This window comes from Gossypium arboreum, chromosome 11 (genome assembly GCF_025698485.1).
Source record: "Gossypium arboreum isolate Shixiya-1 chromosome 11, ASM2569848v2, whole genome shotgun sequence".
Lineage (NCBI taxonomy): Eukaryota > Viridiplantae > Streptophyta > Magnoliopsida > Malvales > Malvaceae > Gossypium > Gossypium arboreum.
In genome coordinates, this window is record NC_069080.1 from 20,114,001 (window position 1) to 20,136,186 (window position 22,186).

Consider the following 22,186-nt stretch of genomic DNA (forward strand, 5'->3'; position numbering starts at 1 on the left):
GAACAAGAGGTAACCTTTTAGGGATTTATGTTTTTGTAAGATTATTGGAATTTATAATTTACTATTTAAGAATATGTATCAGTCTTTTGTAATTTGGTTTTGTAATTCTACAAATGAATTTTGTAAGTGATTCAATTCAAATATTTGAATTTTTTTTAAAAAAAAGTTTGATTTCTAGAGTTTTTTTTTTGTTGGTTTTGTAATTTTGGAGATGATTTTTGCAACTGATTTAGTTCTAGTATTTTGATTTTTGTTTTCTTCTTAAATGTTTGAATTATTAGAGTTTCCATTTGGCTCTGTAATTTTGCAAATGGGTTTTGCAATTGATTCCCCAATACAATCGTCTAGCAGCGACAATTTTACTGCATTAATTAACTGTTTGTTGGTTTCTTAATTTGAAATTGAAAAATAAGTGAAATAGAGTAGCATCCCATGCTCTATGTTTTGAAGATAATTCATCATTGTAGTTCCATTTAGGATCTCTTCATATGCACACTTGTGTTGGTTAATTTCAATTCCCATCAATCAGCAAACAATATTTATTGTAGGCGATATTGGTCCTTTTATGAGTTTACCATAACAAATAGCTAAATGTTTGAGCATGCAAGCATGGTATTTTTGTCGTGTTAAATTATACAGATTCTGGTCATTTAATATTTGAGTGTTCTTAATAGTGTTTTATAAATTTTATTTTGGTCATTCAAGTTTGCATTTATTTTAAAATTATAAATGTATTTTAATATATTATATAATTTTTTTTCTTGTAGAATTTCCACCAAACCAACATCTATTGAGGGTAATATTACACCTCTTACTTCGATAGATTCTGAAAATTCGGTAAGTGAAGCTTCAAGCTAAACAAATGAGACTATTGGGAAAAGAAAAGTCACTCCTCAAAGGTTAGAAGTTTGGTCTCACTTCACTAAGATTATTAATAGTGAGAGTGCAAGTAAGGCTAAATGTAATTATTGCAAAAAGAAAATTTGTTGTGATATGAAAAAAATGGCACGGGGTCATTGAAATATCATATTAATTAATGTAAGAAAAATCTTAGTAATATTGTTGACACTAGCCAAAGGTAACTAGTTTTACCTAGAGAGGGAGTTGAAGGGGGAAGGGCATATTTCAACTTGGAGATTTGATCAAGAAGCATGTTGGAAAGGATTAGCACAAATGATTGTGATTGATAAATTACCTTTCAAGTTTGTTGAAAGGGAAGGTTTTAGGAAATTTATGTTCGTGACATGTCTTAGGTTTCATATTCCTTCACAAACTACTATGACTAGGGATGTTTATCAATTGTTTTTGATGAAAGGGTCAAGATAAAACAACTTTTGAAAAGTTCTTGTTCTAGAGTTTGCTTAACTACTGACACATGGGCTTCTTTGCAAAGAGTTAATTATTTGTGTGTCACTTCTTACTTATTGATAACAATTGGAAATCGAATAAAAAGATTTTAAAATTTTGTCCAATTTCTAGTCATAAGGGTGAGTCCAATGGGATGGTTATTGAGAAATGCTTGTTGAATTGGGGGATTGATAAGTTGTTTACTATTACTGTTGATAATGCAAGTTCAAATGATGTTGTTATTAGTTACTTGAGAAAGAAATTTAACCCTTGAGGGGTTTGCTTCAAAACAGTAAATATCTTCATATGATATGCATGGCACATTGTGAATTTAATTTTTGTTTAAGGCTTAAAGGAAATGAATAAATCTGTTGAACGTGTTAAGGGGTTGTTACATATGTAAGACAATTTCCAGGTAGATTACAAAAGTTTAAGGTGTGTGTTGTCGTGGAAAAGATAGATTGCAAGAAGATGTTGTGTCTTGATGTTTGTACTAGGTGGAACTCGACATACTTAATATTAGACACTGCTCAGAACTTTGAGAGAGCTTTTGAGAGATTTAAGGAGCAAGATACAAACTTTAGGGCTGAACTTGAAAGAGGAGAGGGTTGGCCTAGTGTGGATGATTGGGCTAGTGTTAAAAACTTGAGGGATTTCTTGGCACTTTGCGTATATCTGACACTTTATATGTGACGTCCGATAATTTTTTTTGACGAGCTTTCTGAAATTGATATTATTTTATGAGATGATCAGTCAAATATTAATGTTGATTTCAGTGTTATAGCCATCAAGATGAAAGACAAGTATTGGGGTGATATTGATAAGATGAATTTGCTTATGTTTGTTGCTTGTGTTTTAGATCTTAGACAAAAATTAAAGTATCTTGCATTTGCACTTAGTGAAAATGTCTAATTCTGAAAATTCTTGTGAAATGAAGCAAAAATTGAAGGAAGCTTTGTATGAATTGTTTGATGAGTATAAGCCTTCACTTCATAGTACTTGTAGCCAATTGAGTGTGTCAGCACATGTTTCTCTCGGTGAACCACAACAAAAAATGAAAAGGCATATGCAAACTTTTTATAGAAAGCGTGAATTGGAAAATGATGGTGACAAAACATTTGAATTGGATAAATATCTAGTTAGGGCTAATGAGAATTTTGTTGAAAAGTTTGATATTTTATTGAGGTGGAAAGTGAATAGCCCTAGATTTCCTATCTTTCAAAAATGGCCAGAGATGTGTTAGCTATACCGATATTTACGATTGCTTCCGAGTCTGCATTAGTATCGGGGGCGTGTGCTTGATCAATATAGGAGTTTTTTAACTCATAAAATTGTACAAGCTTTTGTGTGTACTCAAGATTGAATTCGAAAATCATCATCACAATAAGACATCAAAAAGATTGAAGAACAAATCCAAGAGCTTGACAAGATTGAAAATGATATATTTATTGTTTTATTTTAATAGTTTCAATTTTTTTACCATATCACTCCTATATTAACTTATTTAATCAATTCAATATTTAGAATTTTCTTGGAATGCATCAGAACCTACCTTAAATTCATGAGCTTTCATGAGTTGAAAGGTATGCTTATTATCTTATTCTTGTTAACTTACAATCTATTCATTTGTTTATATTATTTGATTTTCTTAAATGCATATATTTCTATTATATGCTCATTTTTTTCACTTATTTTTGTAGGTATAATGCAAATGGAGATCTTTTGGAGAGAAGAAATGGATACAAATGGAGAATATTAAAGACTTACATTTTAATTATGTGTTAATTTCAAAACTTATGTATTGTTTTTAATTATGTAGTGATTCAATACTTTAATTCGATTAATACTTTAATTCAGGTAATTCGAGTAATTCAGGTACCTTGGTTAATTAAGTTAATTCGGTTAATTTTTTCACTTGTTTTAACCAAAAAAAAATATATAAATTTGGTTAATTCGGTTAACTGGCCGAATTAACCGAAAAAGTTTAATTCGTTAATTTTTTTTGAAAAAAATTCGGTTCGGTTAATGGTTAAAGGTTTAAAATAGCCAGTTAATTCGGCTAATGGCAATTTGGGTCGGTTAACTGAATGAACACCCCTAACGTAACTTACAGTTGACCGAGTGATGAGCCCTTACTAAATTTGCTTGAATGCAAAATTTGACATGTATGACTATTTGTTTGATGCCCTTATTGATGATGATTGCATGATTGATCAGGGACGAAGCCAGAACAAATTTTTAGGGGTGGCCGAAGAAAATTTTAATTTTTTATAGTCTATATCTTTATAATTTTTAAAGGATTAAATCTAATTTTTATAATTTTAGGGGGCAAAAGTGCAATTTTACCTTTAGTAATTTAAAATTTAAAAAAAATTCAATGGCCTAAATTGAAATTTTCCATTTTAAGGGGGCCAGGGCCCCTGCCAGCCCCTCTACATCCGCCTCTATGCTTGATATTGACATACACTATATTGTATAATGTGAATTGTTGTTGTTCATTGTATGCTTATACTGCATGCGATTCACTAAGTCACCGCTTGATTTGCATATAAAGTATGCCTGACTGTAATGCTCATTGTATGTATGTTACATACCATTGATGTCATTGTTATAGGTTAGCTGAAAGTATGCAATTCATGTATTGAAAAGGACCGTAAGTGTGTTAAGCATGACATTGTACCGAAATTGATTTGAAAGCATGATTTGCTCAATTATTGTATGACATACTGCATATGCATGGGGTGGGTTATTTGAGGATGACGGAGGAGTTCTGTGGAGTCCTGGCGACATTTAAAGTCCACAATATTGTTGTTAGTGCATTGCACCGAGAGTACCGAGGAGATTGGGCGATTTTTATCGCATTACTCGTGACTTGCCCACACCATTGGTAGTTTATCTGCATTATTGTTACTGGTGGCTTGTCGACAATACTGGCAGCTTGTTTGCATATACTGGCATTTATTTGCATTATTGTACTGGTGATTTATCGACGTCGAGTTTCAGCTCACATAGTTTGGAGTTCGGTAGATGGGTTCTAGAGAACACGTGGTGTGTAGCGGATGGTTGGGTAGGAACCTTTGCATTGCAACATTTGCATCATACCATGCTCATACACCGATCCGTTAATTTCTATGTTTTGCTATGAACTTATATTGATGGCACCAATTGACGAATTGCTCTGTTTATTCTGGTCACTGAGTTGATGTTTCTACGTTTCACTGTATTTAATATTATGCCTATCTAAAACTACTATTTGACTCACATTGAGCTTTCGTAAGCTTACTTCCCTGGTTTTATACTTCTCAGGTAACCCTTGATAATAGGTTTGGACCCGACATTTGGAGCAACACCTCAAACATCGGCATCAGACTATTTTAGATAAATTATTCTTAATAAGTCTCTATTGGTTTTGGTTTATAATTTTTAATTATTTCTAATTTGTAGCTTGGTAACTTTTCATTTGAGGATTTTTGCATTGATGAATTACTTAAAACATAATAATCAGAAATGCATGATATCTGACTTAAATAAAATTTGACATTGTTCTCCAATTTATGCTGCATTGCAAAGAAACCATTTTTGAAAAAAAATCGATAAGACAACTATGTTTCCAAAATGACATGAATAATGGTTCTTCTGTTGCATTAGTTAACATCGAGTTTTTACAAAGCAAAGCAACAAATAAACTGTTTTTCTAAAACAACACTGTCAACAATAAAATGAATCTTAAGTACAGATGACCTAATAAATGAATGTTTTTAAACTAACTTAAAGAGCAACCGCAGTTTTCTCTAAAATGAGTCGATTTAAGGTCTCCATAAGTATCATAAATTAATCATTTCGATGACTAATATAACCTTTTCAATCGACCATAACATCTAGACCAAATTAAAAAATACAATTTATAAATATCTAATAATAAATATTTTAATAATTAAAGTATGAATATTCATTTAAATAGTATTTTGCTTCATTTATCACTCCAGCCAACAAAGTTCCCAACATATTCATAATAATAAATGTCAACTTCCATTCAGACATTTGAACCTATATTATATATAATATAGCAATATATAAAATTATTGATTGAATTAATGTTATGAGTTAGTTGAATATTAATTTAATAATGTAAATAAATTATATTATTTGGAGACTATTATATTTTTAAATAAAAATATAAAAATAATAAGATTTAAATTTAAAGCACTGTATTTTGATGATTTGTACTTTACCATTTTAACTAGATTCTTATTTTATAAAATAAATTATATTATTTTGAGAGTGTTATATTTTTAAACAAAAACATAAAAATAATAAAATTTAAGTTTAAAACACTGTATTTTGAAGATTTGTACTTTACCATTTCAACTGGATTCTTACTTATTTTTATATCATTTTCTATAAAATATATTTATTATATAAATTTTTCCAACCAATTAATGTGCCTAATTTTTTTTTTGGTAAATTACATTACTAGTTATCCAATTATTAATAAGTTTTTTTTTGTCATCCAACTATAAAAGTTATAAAATGGTCACTAAACAATTTGATTTTTTAGTTAGTTATTAGACGATAATCTAACGATAATATGATATGTCAACTTTTAAAATTGGTATAATGAGAATTTTAAGGCTCAATATTTACATTGTCTTAATTTAATTTTAATTTTAGAAATTTAGTAGGTTAATTGAATGAGTGGTGAGGCTCTCTTCGTTCATCAGATATGGTAACAATAACAATGCCAGTAACAAAAACAGCTTAGTTGAACAATGTCGAACAATTCAAGTATGAATCTTATGAAATCGATAAATAGTAAATCGATAAAGATTGAGTCATCAAAGTATCAAGAGAAAAGAATAAGAAAAAGTGAAAATTATGATTTTGGATTTTTGAAATTTTTTATCAAATTTAGCTGATATAATTTTTAACTTTTTAAACGAAAGTGTCACGAAAAAAATGCAAAAATTATCAAATTACTTGTAAATATTAAAATTAATTTTTAAAATTAAATATTAAATTAACACAATGCATTAATATTGAGTGTTATACTATTATATCATTTTTAGAAGGTGACACGAATTTTTTAAATTGGTTAAATCCGTTGATTATTTAACCGTCGATCACTAAAAAAATTTCCATCGCGATGTAGTTTTTAAAACCGATTCCATTCAAATTGGAGTTCTTCAGATAGAGCAGAGAACTGAGTCTTTGACAAGATTTTTCTTTTTTTTTTTTTTAAATTCCTTTTACAGTTTGATTATATGGACTTACTCAAATCCCAACTAACAATGTCAGCTATTCCTAAGTTGAAGGACGTAGCAAATGTTCATTTTGCCCTTTTCTTCCACGAACTCTCCGTCCCTCTCATATACGTACATATAAGCATCATATCCACAACTCCATTCCTCTTTACCCTTTTCTAGCTTTATACATTATTCCAGGACTTTTCAGTTAGACGTTAATCCATGTCACCCGCTATCGCCGCCACCAATGGCTTGCCTGTCTCCCGAAACGAGGAAGGCCCCAGCCGCTTCCTCCTCCCCTCCGACTACGGTGACTTCCAAACTAACCGATTGAACCACACCCCTCCCCTCCCTTCTATCCTTAAAAACCCCTTCCAAGTCGTCGATGGACCCCCCACTACGGCTGCCGGAAACCCAGGTACGTCAACTAATCAGCTTCATATACATATATGTTCTCTTTAGGCTTTTTTTTTTCCCTGATAGCTCGATTATATGCTTTATTACATTGTCTTTTCCACAAATTATGATCAGTTTTTAGTTCCCTTAAGAGGACTGTTTCTAATATAAATGTGGCTTATATGTTATACTCTGGGTTTCCATTTTCTTAACGAAGTAGTTGCATGCATGGATGGATTTGCAGATGAGATAGCCAACTTATTTCCGAATCTTTATGGGCAACCATCGGTTTCGTTGGTTCCTGGACAGCCAGAAGTGAAGGGTCAGAGTTTCAAGGTTGGAGTCGTTTTTTCTGGAGGACAAGCTCCTGGTGGACACAATGTCATAACCGGGATTTTTGGTAACTGCCTTGCTCTAATGTTACTACCAGGTCAATTTTAATGATTTCAGTCTCTGATCGTTGTGAATTTTTTGCCTTAAGATTACTTGCAAGAACGGGCAAGAGGAAGCACTCTTTATGGCTTTAAGGGCGGTCCTGCAGGCATCATGAGCTGCAAATATGTTAAACTCACTGCAGACTTAATCTATCCTTACAGAAACCAGGTGAGAACTTCTGGGTTGTATAACATATTTTTCATTAATATATGTATATATATATGCACTTCAGATGGTCAGAATGTACTGGTAAGGTCCATCAAGCTTTCATTCAGCACATTAACACATGAATATGTGCTTGTTTTATATGGTATATGTTTATTGCCTCTGCTCTTATGATAGCCTGTATTTGACTCGAGTTGGATAAATTTATAGGGTGGGTTCCATATGATTTGCAGTAGTAGAGACAAGATTGAAACTCCAGAACAGGTTAGTTTCCACATCACTTTGGTTGGTTCTGCATTTAATCAAGTTTTGTACATTAAAGGATCTGCTGCAAAGTAAAATTCTTTAAACCGTAATTTATACGAATTAATGCTAGCAGATAATTGTGTAGATTTTGTTATTAAGTCTAGTATAGCGAAATTCAGTTAGGCTATCCCCTCAAGTTTTCGATCTTATGTAACTGATTAGCATTGCCAATTCCTTCCAGCTTAAGCAAGCTGAAGAAACAGTGAAGAAGCTTGATTTGGATGGGCTTGTTATCATTGGAGGGGATGACTCGAATACAAATGCTTGCCTTCTTGCTGAGTACTTTAGGTACAACAATATCTGTGCAAAATAATAGGCCAATTCCACAGCCATTTGCTCAATTATATAATGGCATCTTGTTCCTGTTTGATGCTGTATGGTTCATTTCATTAAAATGATGCAGGAGTAAAAATATGAAGACACAAGTTATTGGATGCCCAAAGACCATTGATGGTGATTTGAAATGCAAAGATGTGCCTATAAGCTTTGGATTCGACACTGCATGCAAGGTATTTGATATTTTACTTGGTGGAATCTTAGGGAACCCACCTAAGTCGTAGCTAAAGCCAGTCATCATAGGGAAATATCCTGATCTCTATGCGGATAATGCTGGTCTTATTTTCATTTGTATGATCGACACTTACTTGAAATATGCAGATATATTCTGAAATGATTGGAAACGTCATGGTAGATGCCCGTTCAACTGGAAAATACTACCACTGTAAGTGCTTTTGATAAGAAACATATCGAATTGGATGAGAAATGATCAGTGATAAAAAAAAAATCTTCATTTTCATTTTTATGCAAGCGTTTCATCTGCTATCTTTCCATTTTTATCAGGTTTTCAGGTGTCTCTCTAGACCGATTATGGTCATGTTTTCATTATGAGTTCCTAACATTGTCAATGATTGGTTGCAAGGATCCTAATTATCTGTTTTGTCAGTCATAAGGCTAATGGGACGTGCAGCTTCTCACATTACATTGGAGTGTGCTTTGCAGACTCACCCGAACATTGCTATTATAGGAGAAGAGGTATCTTAATCTGATGTTCTCCATTGTTTCAGATTCAAAACTAAGAATAGTCTCTATGCAGTTACATAGAACACTTTTCTGCATCATACTAGTATTAACATTATAGAAACTGCTAGTATAATTTTACTATAGGTGGTTTCCATAGATTTTCATGACACGTCTCTCAATTCCAATCATTTCTTTCTAGAATGCTTGCTCCCTATTCATAGTTTTGACAAACATTTTAACCATTGATGCAGGTTGCTGCCAAGAAGTTGACAATGAAGAATGTTACAAATTATATTGCAGATATAATCTGCAAACGCATGGAACTAGGATTTAATTATGGTGTAATAATTTTACCAGAAGGCCTTATTGATTTCATTCCGGAGGTAAAAACTTTTGAAACCAGTAGTTGTTCCTAACGTTTCATTGTTGCTATTTTCCCCACCGTTTCCACTAGCAGTGAGGTGAATGATCGTCACCTTTGAGTCAATCCGAAATATCTTGAACCATGGACTTGAAATGGTGAGATGAGTTTACTTGCAGGTAAAACAACTTATTGCAGAGCTCAATGAAATTTTAGCCCATGATGTTGTTGATGAAGCTGGGATGTGGAAAAGGAAACTTAGAAGCCACTCCCATGACCTTTTTGAGTTTTTGCCTCAATCAATTCAGGAGCAGCTGCTACTTGAAAGAGATCCCCATGGGAATGTGCAGGTAGTTTTATTTTTTGTTGTTCTTTTAATATTTTTCTGCAGCATGTATAAGAGTCCGATTAACGGGCGACAGTTAAGGATGCCATATGTTTAGGTTGCCAAGATAGAAACAGAAAAAATGCTCATTCAAATGGTGGAAGCTGAATTGGATCAAAGGAAGCAAAAAGGTGCATATGAGGGACAATTTCAAGGAAAACCCCATTTTTTCGGGTAACTGATGACATACTTTTCTATCTAGAAAATAATGATCAAGCACTTGATGAACTTCTCCATAAATGACGAGTCTTTCCGTTCATGGTGTATTGTAAACATGATATTTGACTTTCACTTCGTAGCTACGAGGGTAGATGCGGATTTCCAACGAACTTCGATGCAAACTACTGTAATGCATTGGGTTATGCTACTGGAATCCTCCTGCATTCTGGGAAAACTGGACTGATTTCATCGGTTCGTGTGATTCTTGCCTTTTTATTTCTTTACATACTATACATAATATTTTCTTGGAGAAGGATGAGATCCAACATCCTGTTTTCAAGTGACATTAAAGGCATTAGCATCTTCTGTTCAGGTGGGTAATTTGACTGCACCAGTAGATGAATGGACTGTCGGAGGAACAGCATTAACATCATTAATGGATGTTGAGCGCCGACATGGTATATCACCGTAATAATTTGTTCATATAACTAAAAAGGACAACTGATATTCCAAAGGGCACTTGATTTTGCTTGTAATAAGTGCAAACTTAGCTAATATACATGTACTTATATTTCTCATCATGCAAAAGCATCAATGAGACTTTCTTTTTTCTCACTGCCAGGGAAGTTCAAGCCTGTGATTAAGAAGGCATTGGTGGACCTTGAAGGTAAATATGCATATCATTTCAGTTTATCAGTGTTAAATTTCCTTTGCTGCAGGGTAACAATGGATTTGACAACTTAATTTTTTTGGGCATAATAATGTTTTAGTTATGATCATTATAAGCTTGTATTAGATAGGTTTTAACATAAATATAATTTAAGGTTGATTTTATTTGAATATTGAAACTTCAGGTGCACCAATGTTGAAATTTGCATCCTTGCGAGATGATTGGGCGCTTAAGAATCGGTATTTAAGCTCAGGTAATTTCTAGCAATGTATAAAAATATCAGTGTCTGTTTTTTTTTTTTTTTACATTTTATATTACCCGTGAATGTAAATTATTGTCAACACATGCACGTATCCCATCACAAATAGATAATTCTTGCTATTCGAATTTATCATATAAATCACAGAATGAACACTAATCAATGGACCAACAACAGAGGTTCAAAGTCGAGTCTATTAAGCCAAAATAATTATAAAACTTGTCGCTTGTATCTCATATAAATTTATAGTTTTTTATTTCGCCAAAATAAGCATCTAACATTTAATTACACTCACTAGCTCTCGATTAACAATCAAGTGACATGGATTCAAACCTTGTAGTCCCTTTTTTTTTCTCTTAATATTAACATTTAATTACACTTAAACTAGTCTTTAGCCTTCATTTTATACCTAGTTAACAATTCACCTATAATAAATAAAAGTTTATTTGGAACCTCGTGTAAGGCTTGATGATCAGAGCGTTCACCGCCTCAAGTGTGGTTTGAGTTCGAATCGTACTAAATACATTGTAATTAGAGTTTTACCTTTCTCTTGTAATTCATCTAAAAAAATTATAAGAGTAATGTTTATTTGAATGGAAAAAATATTAAAAGTTAGTGAAAAAAATTGAAATTCTTCAAGGACTTTTGCAATTAATAAATATAAATTCTGACCTATTCATTTTGTTTTTAAAGAAAAGAATTTTGTTTGTTAGCAGGTGAACACTAACATTATTTGATGTTAATTTTATATGTTGATGCAGGACCCATTCAATTCGTTGGTCCTTATGCAAATGACATCAACTACACTCTAATGCTGGAGCTGGGGGCACAATTTCATTTTTAATCTTAATGTCCAATTATGTTATTTCTTCCCCTAACAAAATAATAAAGTTGTAATTAGATTAAGTATTTTTTCTTTTTTTTTTTGGTAAATATGAAAAATTAGTCAAGGTTAACTGCACTAAAATTTTGATATTCATGAATATATAATTAAGTTGTGACACTAATAAATTAATTGCTAGTTTTTAAGTTCACATATAAGTTCACAAAATGATCTTTCTTGAAACCTTTGAAAGCACTCAATATTATGATTCTATATCCCAATAACAGTTTTTCATTCTATGCTATCCAAGTTTAGGTTCTAAACTAAACAAAAGGGCAGCATAGAAGCATTTACAAAGATAAATGGGTAGCTCTTCATAGAGCCATCGAAATGAAAGCTAAAAAAACAATAGATGGTTGAACGTGGTTGCCTTAGGAGTTTGACTTTCATAAAATTTGATTTCTAGAAATACAATCAACATAGTTTGATCTGTTTGTTTTGATTTTACTTGTTATACATCTATAATAATATGTTGTTATAAATAGATAATCATTATAAGCTTATCATAAATTTTATATAGAAAATTTCATAAAAAAAAAAGAAAGAAAGCTAAAAGTCAAGTGTATTATTATTGATTTTATGCATCTTTTATTTTACATATTCTTTCACATGTTGAATTATAAAGTTTATAATAATTCTAACAAGTTCAATTAATCAATAAATTATCAAATTAAATTAATTAATTTATCACTAATTACTACATTCAAATAATCAATTTATAAGTTTATGAAGTTCTAAATTCATAGTAAAATATTTAATTAAGGAATTTAATAATTTTTCAAATTGACATATTTAATTTCATTCATTGAAGAGAACTAATTTAGACCATATGCTATTATAAAGAACTAATTTAATAAAGGATGTAATTATAACTATAATTTTATTTAAAAATTTAGATTATATGTTGTTATAAAGAATTAATTTAATAAAGGATGTAATTATAACTATGAATGTTGTTATAGAGGTTGAAAATAAAACATAAAAAATGAGTTTTTTAGAAATTTGATTATTATAACAAAATATTGTTATAGCAGGTGGTTATAGAGAAAGTCGATTGTACCAACTTTATTATGTGCATTGTAAAATTTGATACATTTCTTAAATAATTTTAAAATATCATAAAATGCATCTATATTCAGTATATAAAAACGTAAATTTTATTATATTTTATAAATAGATAAGAAAATTCTAATGTGTTTCTTTGATTGGTTAATGTTTTAGTATAATAAATTTGAAATTCACATGAGTTATAATTAATATTATCACGAGTAAAAAAATGTAACTATTATTATCAATGAAAAGCACACTAAAATATGGACCTCTATTTTTAAGTGATTTTATTAGAAGAGATAGCCATAGATATTAAGAGATGAAAAATATGGCAAAAAAAAAAAAAACCACAAAAATTTAGCAAGAAAATAAAAATAATACAACTGCCTTTAATTTAATTGTCTCTTCAAAGAAGAATTACTAAAGCAAAACATAGTTTGAAATTGAACCGAAACGACCATACTTGAATCACATCAACTTGCAAGCCACACTTTTGTACTAGTGATTGCCACCCACGGATGAAGACGTAGAGGGGGGAATTTTTCCCCTTCCCCTTCCCCTTCTGCTTCCGCATCTCCCATCTCCTTAAAACCATATTACTCACATCCGAATCGGCTCAATCACCAATGCTTCTATACCCTCCTTCCCGCCTTCTTTCAGCACCTCCTTTTCTTCGTCCGTAAGAAACTCCGCTCGGACTTGATTCATGGGTATGGAGAGACGACCATGGTGCTCCGTCAAATCGATTTTTTACAATGATTTTTGTATGACCAATTGATCATCGCTTCTCCCAAGCCTTTGGTCATCTCTTTCACCCTTTCGGCCAAGCAAGGTTGAAGGGCCGAACTACTACTACTACTACTACCACTACCCTTGTTGTGCTGCTCTGTATTGTCAGGCTTATTTGCCCTACTAGTTTCATCTGGTGACTTAGAGCTACGTCATTTCTTCTTCCCCCATTCTAGTGTTCCCAATGTCGTCTCCGCCAAGTGATGTAAGTCAGACCAAACTTCCTCTTTTTCCTTGCCCTTTGAATCATTTGAATTCATCTTCTTTTCTTGCTTCTTTTAAGAAATTTGAAGGTTTTCTTTGATAAGTTATATTATTAAATAGTGAAAGGAACCAAGTTATATCATATGAGTGAGTTGTCATGACCGTAGGAATTACTGTTTTTTTTTTTTTTTTGAAGTTGGAAATTAAGTTTTCCTATGCGTACATTGTTTTGGAGATTAATTTTGAAGTTAATTAAGAAATTTGAAGCAGTATCAATTCATCCCAGTAGGACAAAACTTTATAAATATATTTTGTACATATATACTAGTATCATATTATGGACCAATGGATGATCTGGAAACACCAAAATGAAAGGATTTTTCTCAAACACATTTTTAAAATAAAAATAAAAAAGCTTTTGAGTCTGAAATTTGAATAAAAAATTAAAATTTGTGTGAATTGACTGGCGTGGCCCATGAGTACTGTCCAAAAGGACCAAAACCCTCCATTTCCTCTTCTCTTTTTCTTTCACAGAGACGAAGGATTTTATTTTATTTATTTGGTATCACTAGATATTATTTACTTATTTTATTCGAACTGGGTTTATTTAATCAGGGACTGTTTTTAGGGGCTTTAACCCATTCCTTCCTTTCAGTAAGCTTTCACCTTCATTTTAATTTATGAAGAGAAACGCATTCCATTCTGAATATTGTTTTTGTTTTCTTTAAATGCAATTCTTCAGTTCTCAGTGCTTGAATCCAAAATTATGTGTAAAAGAAATTTGTATACCATGTGGTCTTGCAAGTTGGAATCTTTCGTAACTGTGGATTAGGGCTAGGGCTATTTAGGGTTTTTCTTTCTGTAGATATGATGAAGCAGATATTCGGAAAGCTACCGCGAAAACCATCGAAATCATCCCAACATGAACCCAACGGTGATGCACTCAATGGTAATTCCTTTTTCAACTCTTCTCTTGGACCCAATTCTTTAAACAGCTCTAAACCTGGTTCCGCTTTTAAATTCTCAAATTCAGGTTCACGTTTGAACGGTGGGACTGTTAATTCTCATTCATCCAGTTCGGCCAACTCAAATCAAGGGAAGAAAACTGACCCTCTTGCAAGCCAAGCAGGTCTTATGTTAGTTTCAGGGATTTATGAGGCTTTGCCTGGTTTCCGGGATGTTCCCAGCACGGAAAAGCAGAGTCTTTTCCTTAAGAAGTTGAATATGTGTTGTGTGGTTTTTGATTTTGGTGATCCAACTAAGAACCTTCGGGAGAAGGACATAAAGAAGCAGACTCTGTTGGAGCTTGTTGATTATATTTCCTCAGTTACATCCAAGTTCAATGAGTTGGCGGTGCAAGAGATGGCTAGAATGGTTGCTGCTAATCTCTTTAGAACATTTCCATCTCCGAATCACGATATCAAACTTCTAGAAATGTATGATTTGGAAGATGAGGAACCGGCCATGGATCCTGCTTGGCCTCATCTTCAGATTGTGTATGAACTTTTACTTAGATTTGTGGTCTCACCAGAGACCGATGCCAAGCTTGCTAAGAGATACATGGATCATTCATTTGTGTTGAAATTGTTGGATTTGTTTGATTCGGATGACCATAGAGAGAGGGATTATCTGAAGACAATTCTACATCGAATTTATGGGAAGTTCATGGTGCATCGACCATTTATTAGGAAAGCGATCAACAATATTTTCTACAGGTTTATTTTTGAGACAGAGAAGCACAATGGTATAGCTGAGTTGCTTGAAATCTTGGGAAGTATAATAAATGGGTTTGCCTTGCCTTTGAAGGAAGAGCACAAGCTCTTCTTGGTACGAGCCCTGATTCCTCTTCACAAGCCCAAGTGTGCATCCACGTACCATCAGCAGCTTTCTTATTGCATTACTCAGTTTGTTGAGAAAGACTACAAGCTGGCTGATACTGTCATCCGAGGCCTACTAAAGTATTGGCCTGTCATTAATAGTTCAAAGGAGGTAATGTTTGTGGGAGAGTTGGAAGAAGTTCTAGAAGCTACTCAGGCAGCAGAATTCCAACGCTGCCAGGTTCCTCTTTTCCGTCAGATTGGCCGCTGCCTCAATAGCTCTCATTTTCAGGTACTGTCTAGATTATCATTGTTACTCCCTCTATTGACTTTTTCTGTAAGCTTCTTGCCTTCTTTTGTTGACTACTGTATGCCTGTATCACATACTTCATCACTACACATTCTTTTACAGCGATTGGAGCCTCTTACTGTTTTTTTATTCTCCATTGTTGCTGTTAAGAGATTTTCCACGCCTTTCCATCCTGAACAATTCCTACTGGTCAATGTCCATCTTTAATATATATGTTTGTTAAACCCTAAGCCCCTGTACTATTTTAAGAATCTGGTCGGGAAAAAGAGTTAGAATTGTAGAACAAGCTACAAGAAATTTTCGGCATAAATAGTAGAACATAGGATATTTTGCTGAGATAAGGATGTATTATTTTTTAGATTGATCTAAGCTGATCTTATTTTCTCGGTTAAGGGAAGGATTTATTGAATCTGGCAGTGACTGGGAAGCCACTCATACCTCACTAGGCTAGTTAACTGATGATTTTCCTTGAATTGTTTGAAAGCTACTGCTCTTTTGTTCCCCTTTATTTCTGCTCAATGCTTGCACCCGCCCAGCAGCATCTTCTTGGGGAAATATTATTTTGATGGCATTTATGGATTGAAGCATGTTGGGGAGTGTGTTGTTGTATGGTGTGGACATTATCATAGTTTTACATTTGAGGCATAAGTTATCTATATTACTTTGGCTAGCATGCTTAATTTCTTGGGAGTGAGATTTATTTGATCCTTGAAGACAGCATTGTCGTGTGGACTATGAGTATCATGTTCATGAAAAATGCGTATCTGCTCAGCTTCAATGTTACTGTTTATCCTTGAGAAAAGAATTCAATATATATTTTCTACCAGTAGTTGATGATGTTTATAGTCAAGAGAATTGTAATGGTTTTGCTGGGAAGGAGATGGCAATTTAATCCTGGTAGTGAGTTGCATGTTCATCGTTCCAAAAGGTTGATCCTGTTCTAATAGCCCTAAATGAAATAAAAATACATTCAAGTGGCCTCTCATTCCACAGCAATCAAAAAGCACTTTTGAACTGTCAAGAATAGGGCATTCTTAGTTGAGAGTAATGTAATGTTGCTATGCTGGTGGATTTGAGTTCATAACCCTAGTTTCATTCTTGCAATACCTAGAAAAGGAGATGATTCAATTTGATCACTACAGGACAGGTTAACCCTACACTTTTTCGGTAATGGCCACACCTGTTGTTGTAAGTGATTCATTTTATGTTGGCTTCAAAGGGAAAACAAAAGGAGAATAGTTATTCACTGTGGAAATTACATGATTTTAGTCATTAGTTGCCTGGTATCTAGTTTGAGACAAGTAGAGCTTTGTGCTCTCAACTTTTCTCTGTTGTAGGAGTATGATTTGGAAAATGTTCTTTTTGTTTATGGCAGGTAGCGGAACGGGCTTTATTTTTGTGGAACAATGATCACATAAGAAATCTTATCATCCAGAACCGCTCAGTAATACTCCCTATAATCTTCCCTGCACTGGAGAGAAATACCAATGGTCATTGGAACCTGGCAGTCCAGAGCTTTACACTAAATGTCAGGAAGATATTCACGGATGTTGATCATGTGCTTTTTGATGAGTGTTTGTCCAGATTCCAAGAAGATGAATTGAAGGAAAAAGAGATGCAGGAAAGGCGGGAACTAACCTGGAAGCATTTGGAAGATGTAGCTTCATCTACTACCGCAGCAAGCAATGAGGCTGTACTGGTTTCTAGATTTGTCTCTTCCATTGCCATTGCCACTGCTACTGCCACCAGCCCAACCCCAAAGGCAATGGTGGGCAGTTGAGAGATACAATGAAAGCAACTGTTAAGAAATCAGATCATATCCACCATAGTGAAATGATCCATGGTGTAACCTGAATGGTGCACCATGGGAATCCTGCAATTTTTAACAGCGAGTCTCTACTTACTGAATCATCTGTGGATATTAAGGTCGTTGCTTTAACTTTAATTCTGAATCATTCTTTTCTCTATCTTCTATACCTTCTTCCTTATCCGTGGCCTAGGAACATGTGTATCATATCATAAGGGTTTAGTTTTTATGGACAGTTCGTTGTATTTACAATCAGATACTATTTATACTGTACTATTCTTTGTAAGGATATATATATTTTGACACAAATGTATTATACGACATGTATAATAGCGAGAAAAATATAAATACACTTGTCCAGTGTAGAAAGGAAAGGCACTTTCATTCACTGGTGCTTTTCGTTTTAACTATTGCCAGGTCCATGAGTATATGCTTATCCCTCCAAGATAAAAGGAGCGGCATGGATCTAGGTTTAGATTACGTGCTTTGAATAGTGCGTTTGACAGGGATGGAGGCATGTGGACTAATGGAGTCTCAACTTTGTGCTCTTGGAACTATCAGCTTTCCATTTCTACTAATTCATCTTAAAACATCATATGATTAAACCATATGATGTATTCACTCCAAGTTCCGCTAGAAATGGGTTTCAATGCCCCCCAAGGTAAAGCTCGTGTTTTTGCATGTTTATAATGAAAAGCCACCAAATAACCATCATTCTTTCATGTAGCAATCTGACCATATATTAGACACCGATATTTCATGAGCTTCAGCAAATGAAACAAAAAATCATTTAGGATGCGATTTGCACATTAATAGAGGAAAAGTTGCAGGAAAATGTTTCCGGGCTTTTTATTTTATTCGATGAACCTGTAGATGCCAAATTTTCGCTCACTTACAAAGTCAATTGTTGGTTTTTGCTCCTAAAGTTTTAGAAAGCTCCTTTATGATGGGTTTATCTTTAATAGCTTCCTCCCTTTCCAGGTGCCATTTCTTTGATGTGTTTTCGGCCTGAAAAATTATAAAGTCCGAGTTTAGTGCAATCATAGTTGGGACTTGTAAAATACAGGAGCAAAATAGTGTTGAATTTTTTATCAACATACCCAAGTTCTTAGAGGAACAAGCTGTTCCCTAATCATGTCAAATTTAGGCTGAACCAGGTCTTTTCCTTTTGTTCTGACATCATCACTCTGCCAAAAGCAGAAGATAACAAAAATAAAAAGAAAAAAGGAAAAAAAAAACATTTCTCTGTATCAGTGCATTTCCTAACTAAATACACATGGGAAAGACTAGCATACTCAAATGGAACATGTCACGGAGAATATGGATACTCAAAAGCATGAAATAACATTGAATTACAGTTCCATCATTGTGTTAAATTAGCCCCTGATTTGGTTTGGAAGCAACTTATTTATGCTGAAATGTTACTTTGACAAGCATGTCATCAGATTAACACATAATGGCATCACACTGATGAGGGAAATTGCATTAGTGCTGAAGACGTGTCAATTAGCATGCAGATTTCAATAACGACTAAAGAGTAATCCAACCCTATCGCAGAATTTGTTAACATTGATAAGACCAAGTTCCTAAAAAACCATCAGGTGGAGAATGACAAATCTGTATAAATATGACAAGAACGGCAATAAAAAAGAAACTGGAAAAATGGTGATAAAACACTCTACAACCATAGATATCCAATAGTTTTGAGCCATATAAACAGAAATTGACGATGTATTTCATTGCGCTTTTATGCCAAAAAAACATAGAACTGAGAAAGTTATCAATAAGGGTGTAATAAGTAATGCTCACACTGTGCAACTCCAACTTGGAGGCTGCAATCCCAAACATCAAGGCGGCCCCACCGAATACCATTGTAGTTGCAACTATAAAAGCCATTCCAACTATAACACAAAAACCAAGTATTATAAGCCTTACCGAAGTTCTGTTGATACAAAAGGGCAATTAAAATTCATAATTAAAATGTTCCCTAATTCAAATTAGATAATATTAGAACTAATCAAGACTAAATTGCCAGAGTTCATATATATTAGATATGAAATGAAACTAAACAAAAAGCATTAAAAGAGAAATTGAAATGAACAAACTTCGCTTAAGTCCTTCAGCAGCAGCTTTCAACTTCTCCGGATTGAGAGGCGTATATTTGTCCTTCCGCAATTCATTAGCCGTCGATGCCATGGTTGAATGTTCCGATGTTGGCAACTCCCACCTGCAAATTCTCCACCGACATACAATAGAAAACCCAAAAAACAAGAAAGGAAAAAGAAAACCCAAAATTCGATGGAGAAGAATGGGGCAAAGCTGACCTTTTGGGGCCAAAAGTAACCTGGGGTAGAGAAACATAAGCCCTGAGAGGGTTCAAGGCATCAGGGGAAGAACTGGAGGCATTGGTTGGATGAGTATGGAGGGCCCACTTGGAGGACCTGGATAGAGACGAAGCATCGGAGGGTTGCCTGAAGATCTTAGAAGGCAAAGAATGCTTGAGGACCTCAGGAAGGACGTCAGCTTGAGTTTGTTGCTCAAGCGACGGTGGGTTTGATGAGAGGTTTTTGGGGGTTTTCTCTACCAAACGGTTGACGGCTTGTTTGGATTCCCGGAAAAAGAAGGCGCCTTCTTTTCCTGCTAGTCTTCCCGCGAGAAAACTCATGCTGTTTCGATAGCAGAATTTAGAGAAATGTAGGAAAATTATTTGGGTTTTGGATCTTATTTTGGGGGTCAGAGGTTTTGGATTGATCACCAAGTATCGACATATTTTGTAGCGTCAGCCTGTTTGAATTTAAAGAATATTTGAACACTATCTTATAAATTTACATAATTAAACTTTCTAAAACTATAATTACATCAACCATAATCAATTCAATTAACTTTTAACTTACCTTTTCTTTACCAATTTACCAAAAACATTAATTAAAATAATTTAAAAATATACATATATTCATACAACATTTAAACTTAAAATTTCAAAATTTTATTCAACAAAAAAAATTCAAACTTTTAATATCTCAATATTATAATTTATAATTAGAGTTCAAAACTTTTTTGAATTCAAGTCTACTCCAACCCAATTCATACACTTCTCTACCTAATCACGAGAATATCAACAAGAACTGGTTCCACGGTTTTGTTATATCAATTTAATATAAAACTCATATTTAAAATTTAATTTAAATTATTTTTAAAATTAATTAGCATTTAATCTAATTTCTTAACTAAGTATTTAAAATTATACAATTATTAAAACAATTGAAATCTATATCTCGTCCAAATCACCTTCCTTCTATTCAGCGCGGACGTATACATATGCTCATTTCTCTCTTTCTTTTTTCTTTTACATTTTATAAAAAGGTTAAAGTTAAGTTTTGACCCTTCCAACTTTTAACATATTATATTTTCCTCATTGTACTTTTGTACTTTTATAATATTATTAGTTAAATAGTTTATATCTTTAATTTTTAATTAATATATAATTTGAATATTCCAAAATTTTAGAGACTTTCCATTTCCTTTTAATTTTGTGTTGCTCTTTTTTACATTATAAGACAATGGTCAAATTTCAGTTTTGGCATTTAAATTGTATTAAAACTTGAGATTTAATCTATATACTTTTTAACTTTTTTTACTTAATTTAGTCTATCTACTTTTATAATAATTAACATTGTTAACTATTTCAATTAAAACGCTTACACCAATTTTTCTTAAGAACAATCTTACAATAGGAAAAAATATATTTTATCATGATGATTTTGAATGAGCAATAAATATTTTCAACGATAATTTTATTATTACATAATTATTAAGTGAATATTTGTTTTAATTTTAAAATATCACCCTAATATATTTAATAGAAATAACAACTAGACCTAAAATTTTTATTTTTAAAAGAAGAGGACTATATTCTTAAAAGTAAAGGCAAGGAACTATAGGGACTAAAATAAAAGCTTCTTTTATACAAAATTTAAATAATTCATAAATCTGAATTAGAAAATAATACATACATTAGTAGCTTTGAGTGAATAAAAATATTTTTGATATAATTAGAAAATACTTTATATTTATTTTACGATGATAAAAAATTATTTTTTTTCGAATTTTTTAATGACTTTTGGAGATTTATTGTTTCCTGTTCAAACCTTGGTAATAATTAACTAAAATGAATCGTAAGTCATTATTGTTTCAACCTTAGTAATAATGAGCTAAAATGAATTTGAATATATATTACATTGATTTCAAGCGCACACGCATAAGGGGCGGGTGCGATGTGGGTTCTCCTGCATTTGCACTTTGACACTGTGGACCATACCCACCTTCCTCGTCTACACTTTTTTTCTTTTTTTTTTTATGGGGTGAAATTTCCAAAGAATAAGCTAGCTTCAGGGCAAGCTGTTAAAAGAGGGTGGGATGTGAGTGCATGGCCCAATGGTTCGCAAGATATTCCACTTTAATTTGCACAGATGATATCCAACCTTAATTGCATGGTTGGTGTATGAAATAATGGGCAATTGAGCTGCCATTAAAACCAGGTGAGTGGAGGCTAGCTAAACCAGTCCATTTATAGATCATTC

At 32.9% G+C, this 22,186-nt stretch overlaps 3 protein-coding genes across 4 annotated transcripts; 2 read left to right on the forward strand and 1 right to left on the reverse strand.

The window, feature by feature from the left end:
- The first annotated feature begins 6,544 nt into the window (after positions 1 to 6,544).
- Positions 6,545 to 11,652, forward strand: LOC108472945 (pyrophosphate--fructose 6-phosphate 1-phosphotransferase subunit beta-like). Its single transcript, XM_017774511.2, has 16 exons — positions 6,545 to 7,008; positions 7,231 to 7,386; positions 7,468 to 7,589; positions 7,797 to 7,850; positions 8,074 to 8,180; positions 8,296 to 8,401; positions 8,550 to 8,613; positions 8,836 to 8,924; positions 9,164 to 9,295; positions 9,453 to 9,623; positions 9,717 to 9,832; positions 9,958 to 10,069; positions 10,191 to 10,275; positions 10,440 to 10,484; positions 10,672 to 10,740; positions 11,508 to 11,652. The coding sequence occupies exons 1-16, from the start codon at positions 6,813 to 6,815 to the stop codon at positions 11,588 to 11,590; spliced, it is 1,707 nt and encodes a 568-aa protein (XP_017630000.1). The 5' UTR covers positions 6,545 to 6,812; the 3' UTR covers positions 11,591 to 11,652.
- A 2,446-nt stretch (positions 11,653 to 14,098) lies between these two features.
- Positions 14,099 to 17,954, forward strand: LOC108473911 (serine/threonine protein phosphatase 2A 59 kDa regulatory subunit B' gamma isoform-like). Of its 2 annotated transcripts, XM_017775733.2 has the most exons (3): positions 14,105 to 14,621; positions 14,706 to 15,781; positions 17,175 to 17,954. In XM_017775733.2, exons 1-3 carry the CDS (start codon positions 14,540 to 14,542, stop codon positions 17,577 to 17,579), a joined length of 1,563 nt encoding a protein of 520 aa, XP_017631222.1. In that variant the 5' UTR covers positions 14,105 to 14,539; the 3' UTR covers positions 17,580 to 17,954. The 2 variants fall into 2 exon arrangements, with proteins under 2 accessions (XP_017631221.1, XP_017631222.1); XM_017775732.2 differs by having other exon boundaries at positions 14,099 to 15,781.
- Positions 17,955 to 18,320: 366 nt separating this feature from the next.
- On the reverse strand, positions 18,321 to 20,396 carry LOC108473912 (uncharacterized). Its single transcript, XM_017775734.2, has 5 exons — positions 19,931 to 20,396; positions 19,712 to 19,833; positions 19,416 to 19,507; positions 18,707 to 18,793; positions 18,321 to 18,614 (listed from the first exon to the last, which is right to left on the reverse strand). The coding sequence occupies exons 1-5, from the start codon at positions 20,269 to 20,271 to the stop codon at positions 18,507 to 18,509; spliced, it is 750 nt and encodes a 249-aa protein (XP_017631223.1). The 5' UTR covers positions 20,272 to 20,396; the 3' UTR covers positions 18,321 to 18,506.
- Between the last annotated feature and the right edge of the window lie 1,790 nt (positions 20,397 to 22,186).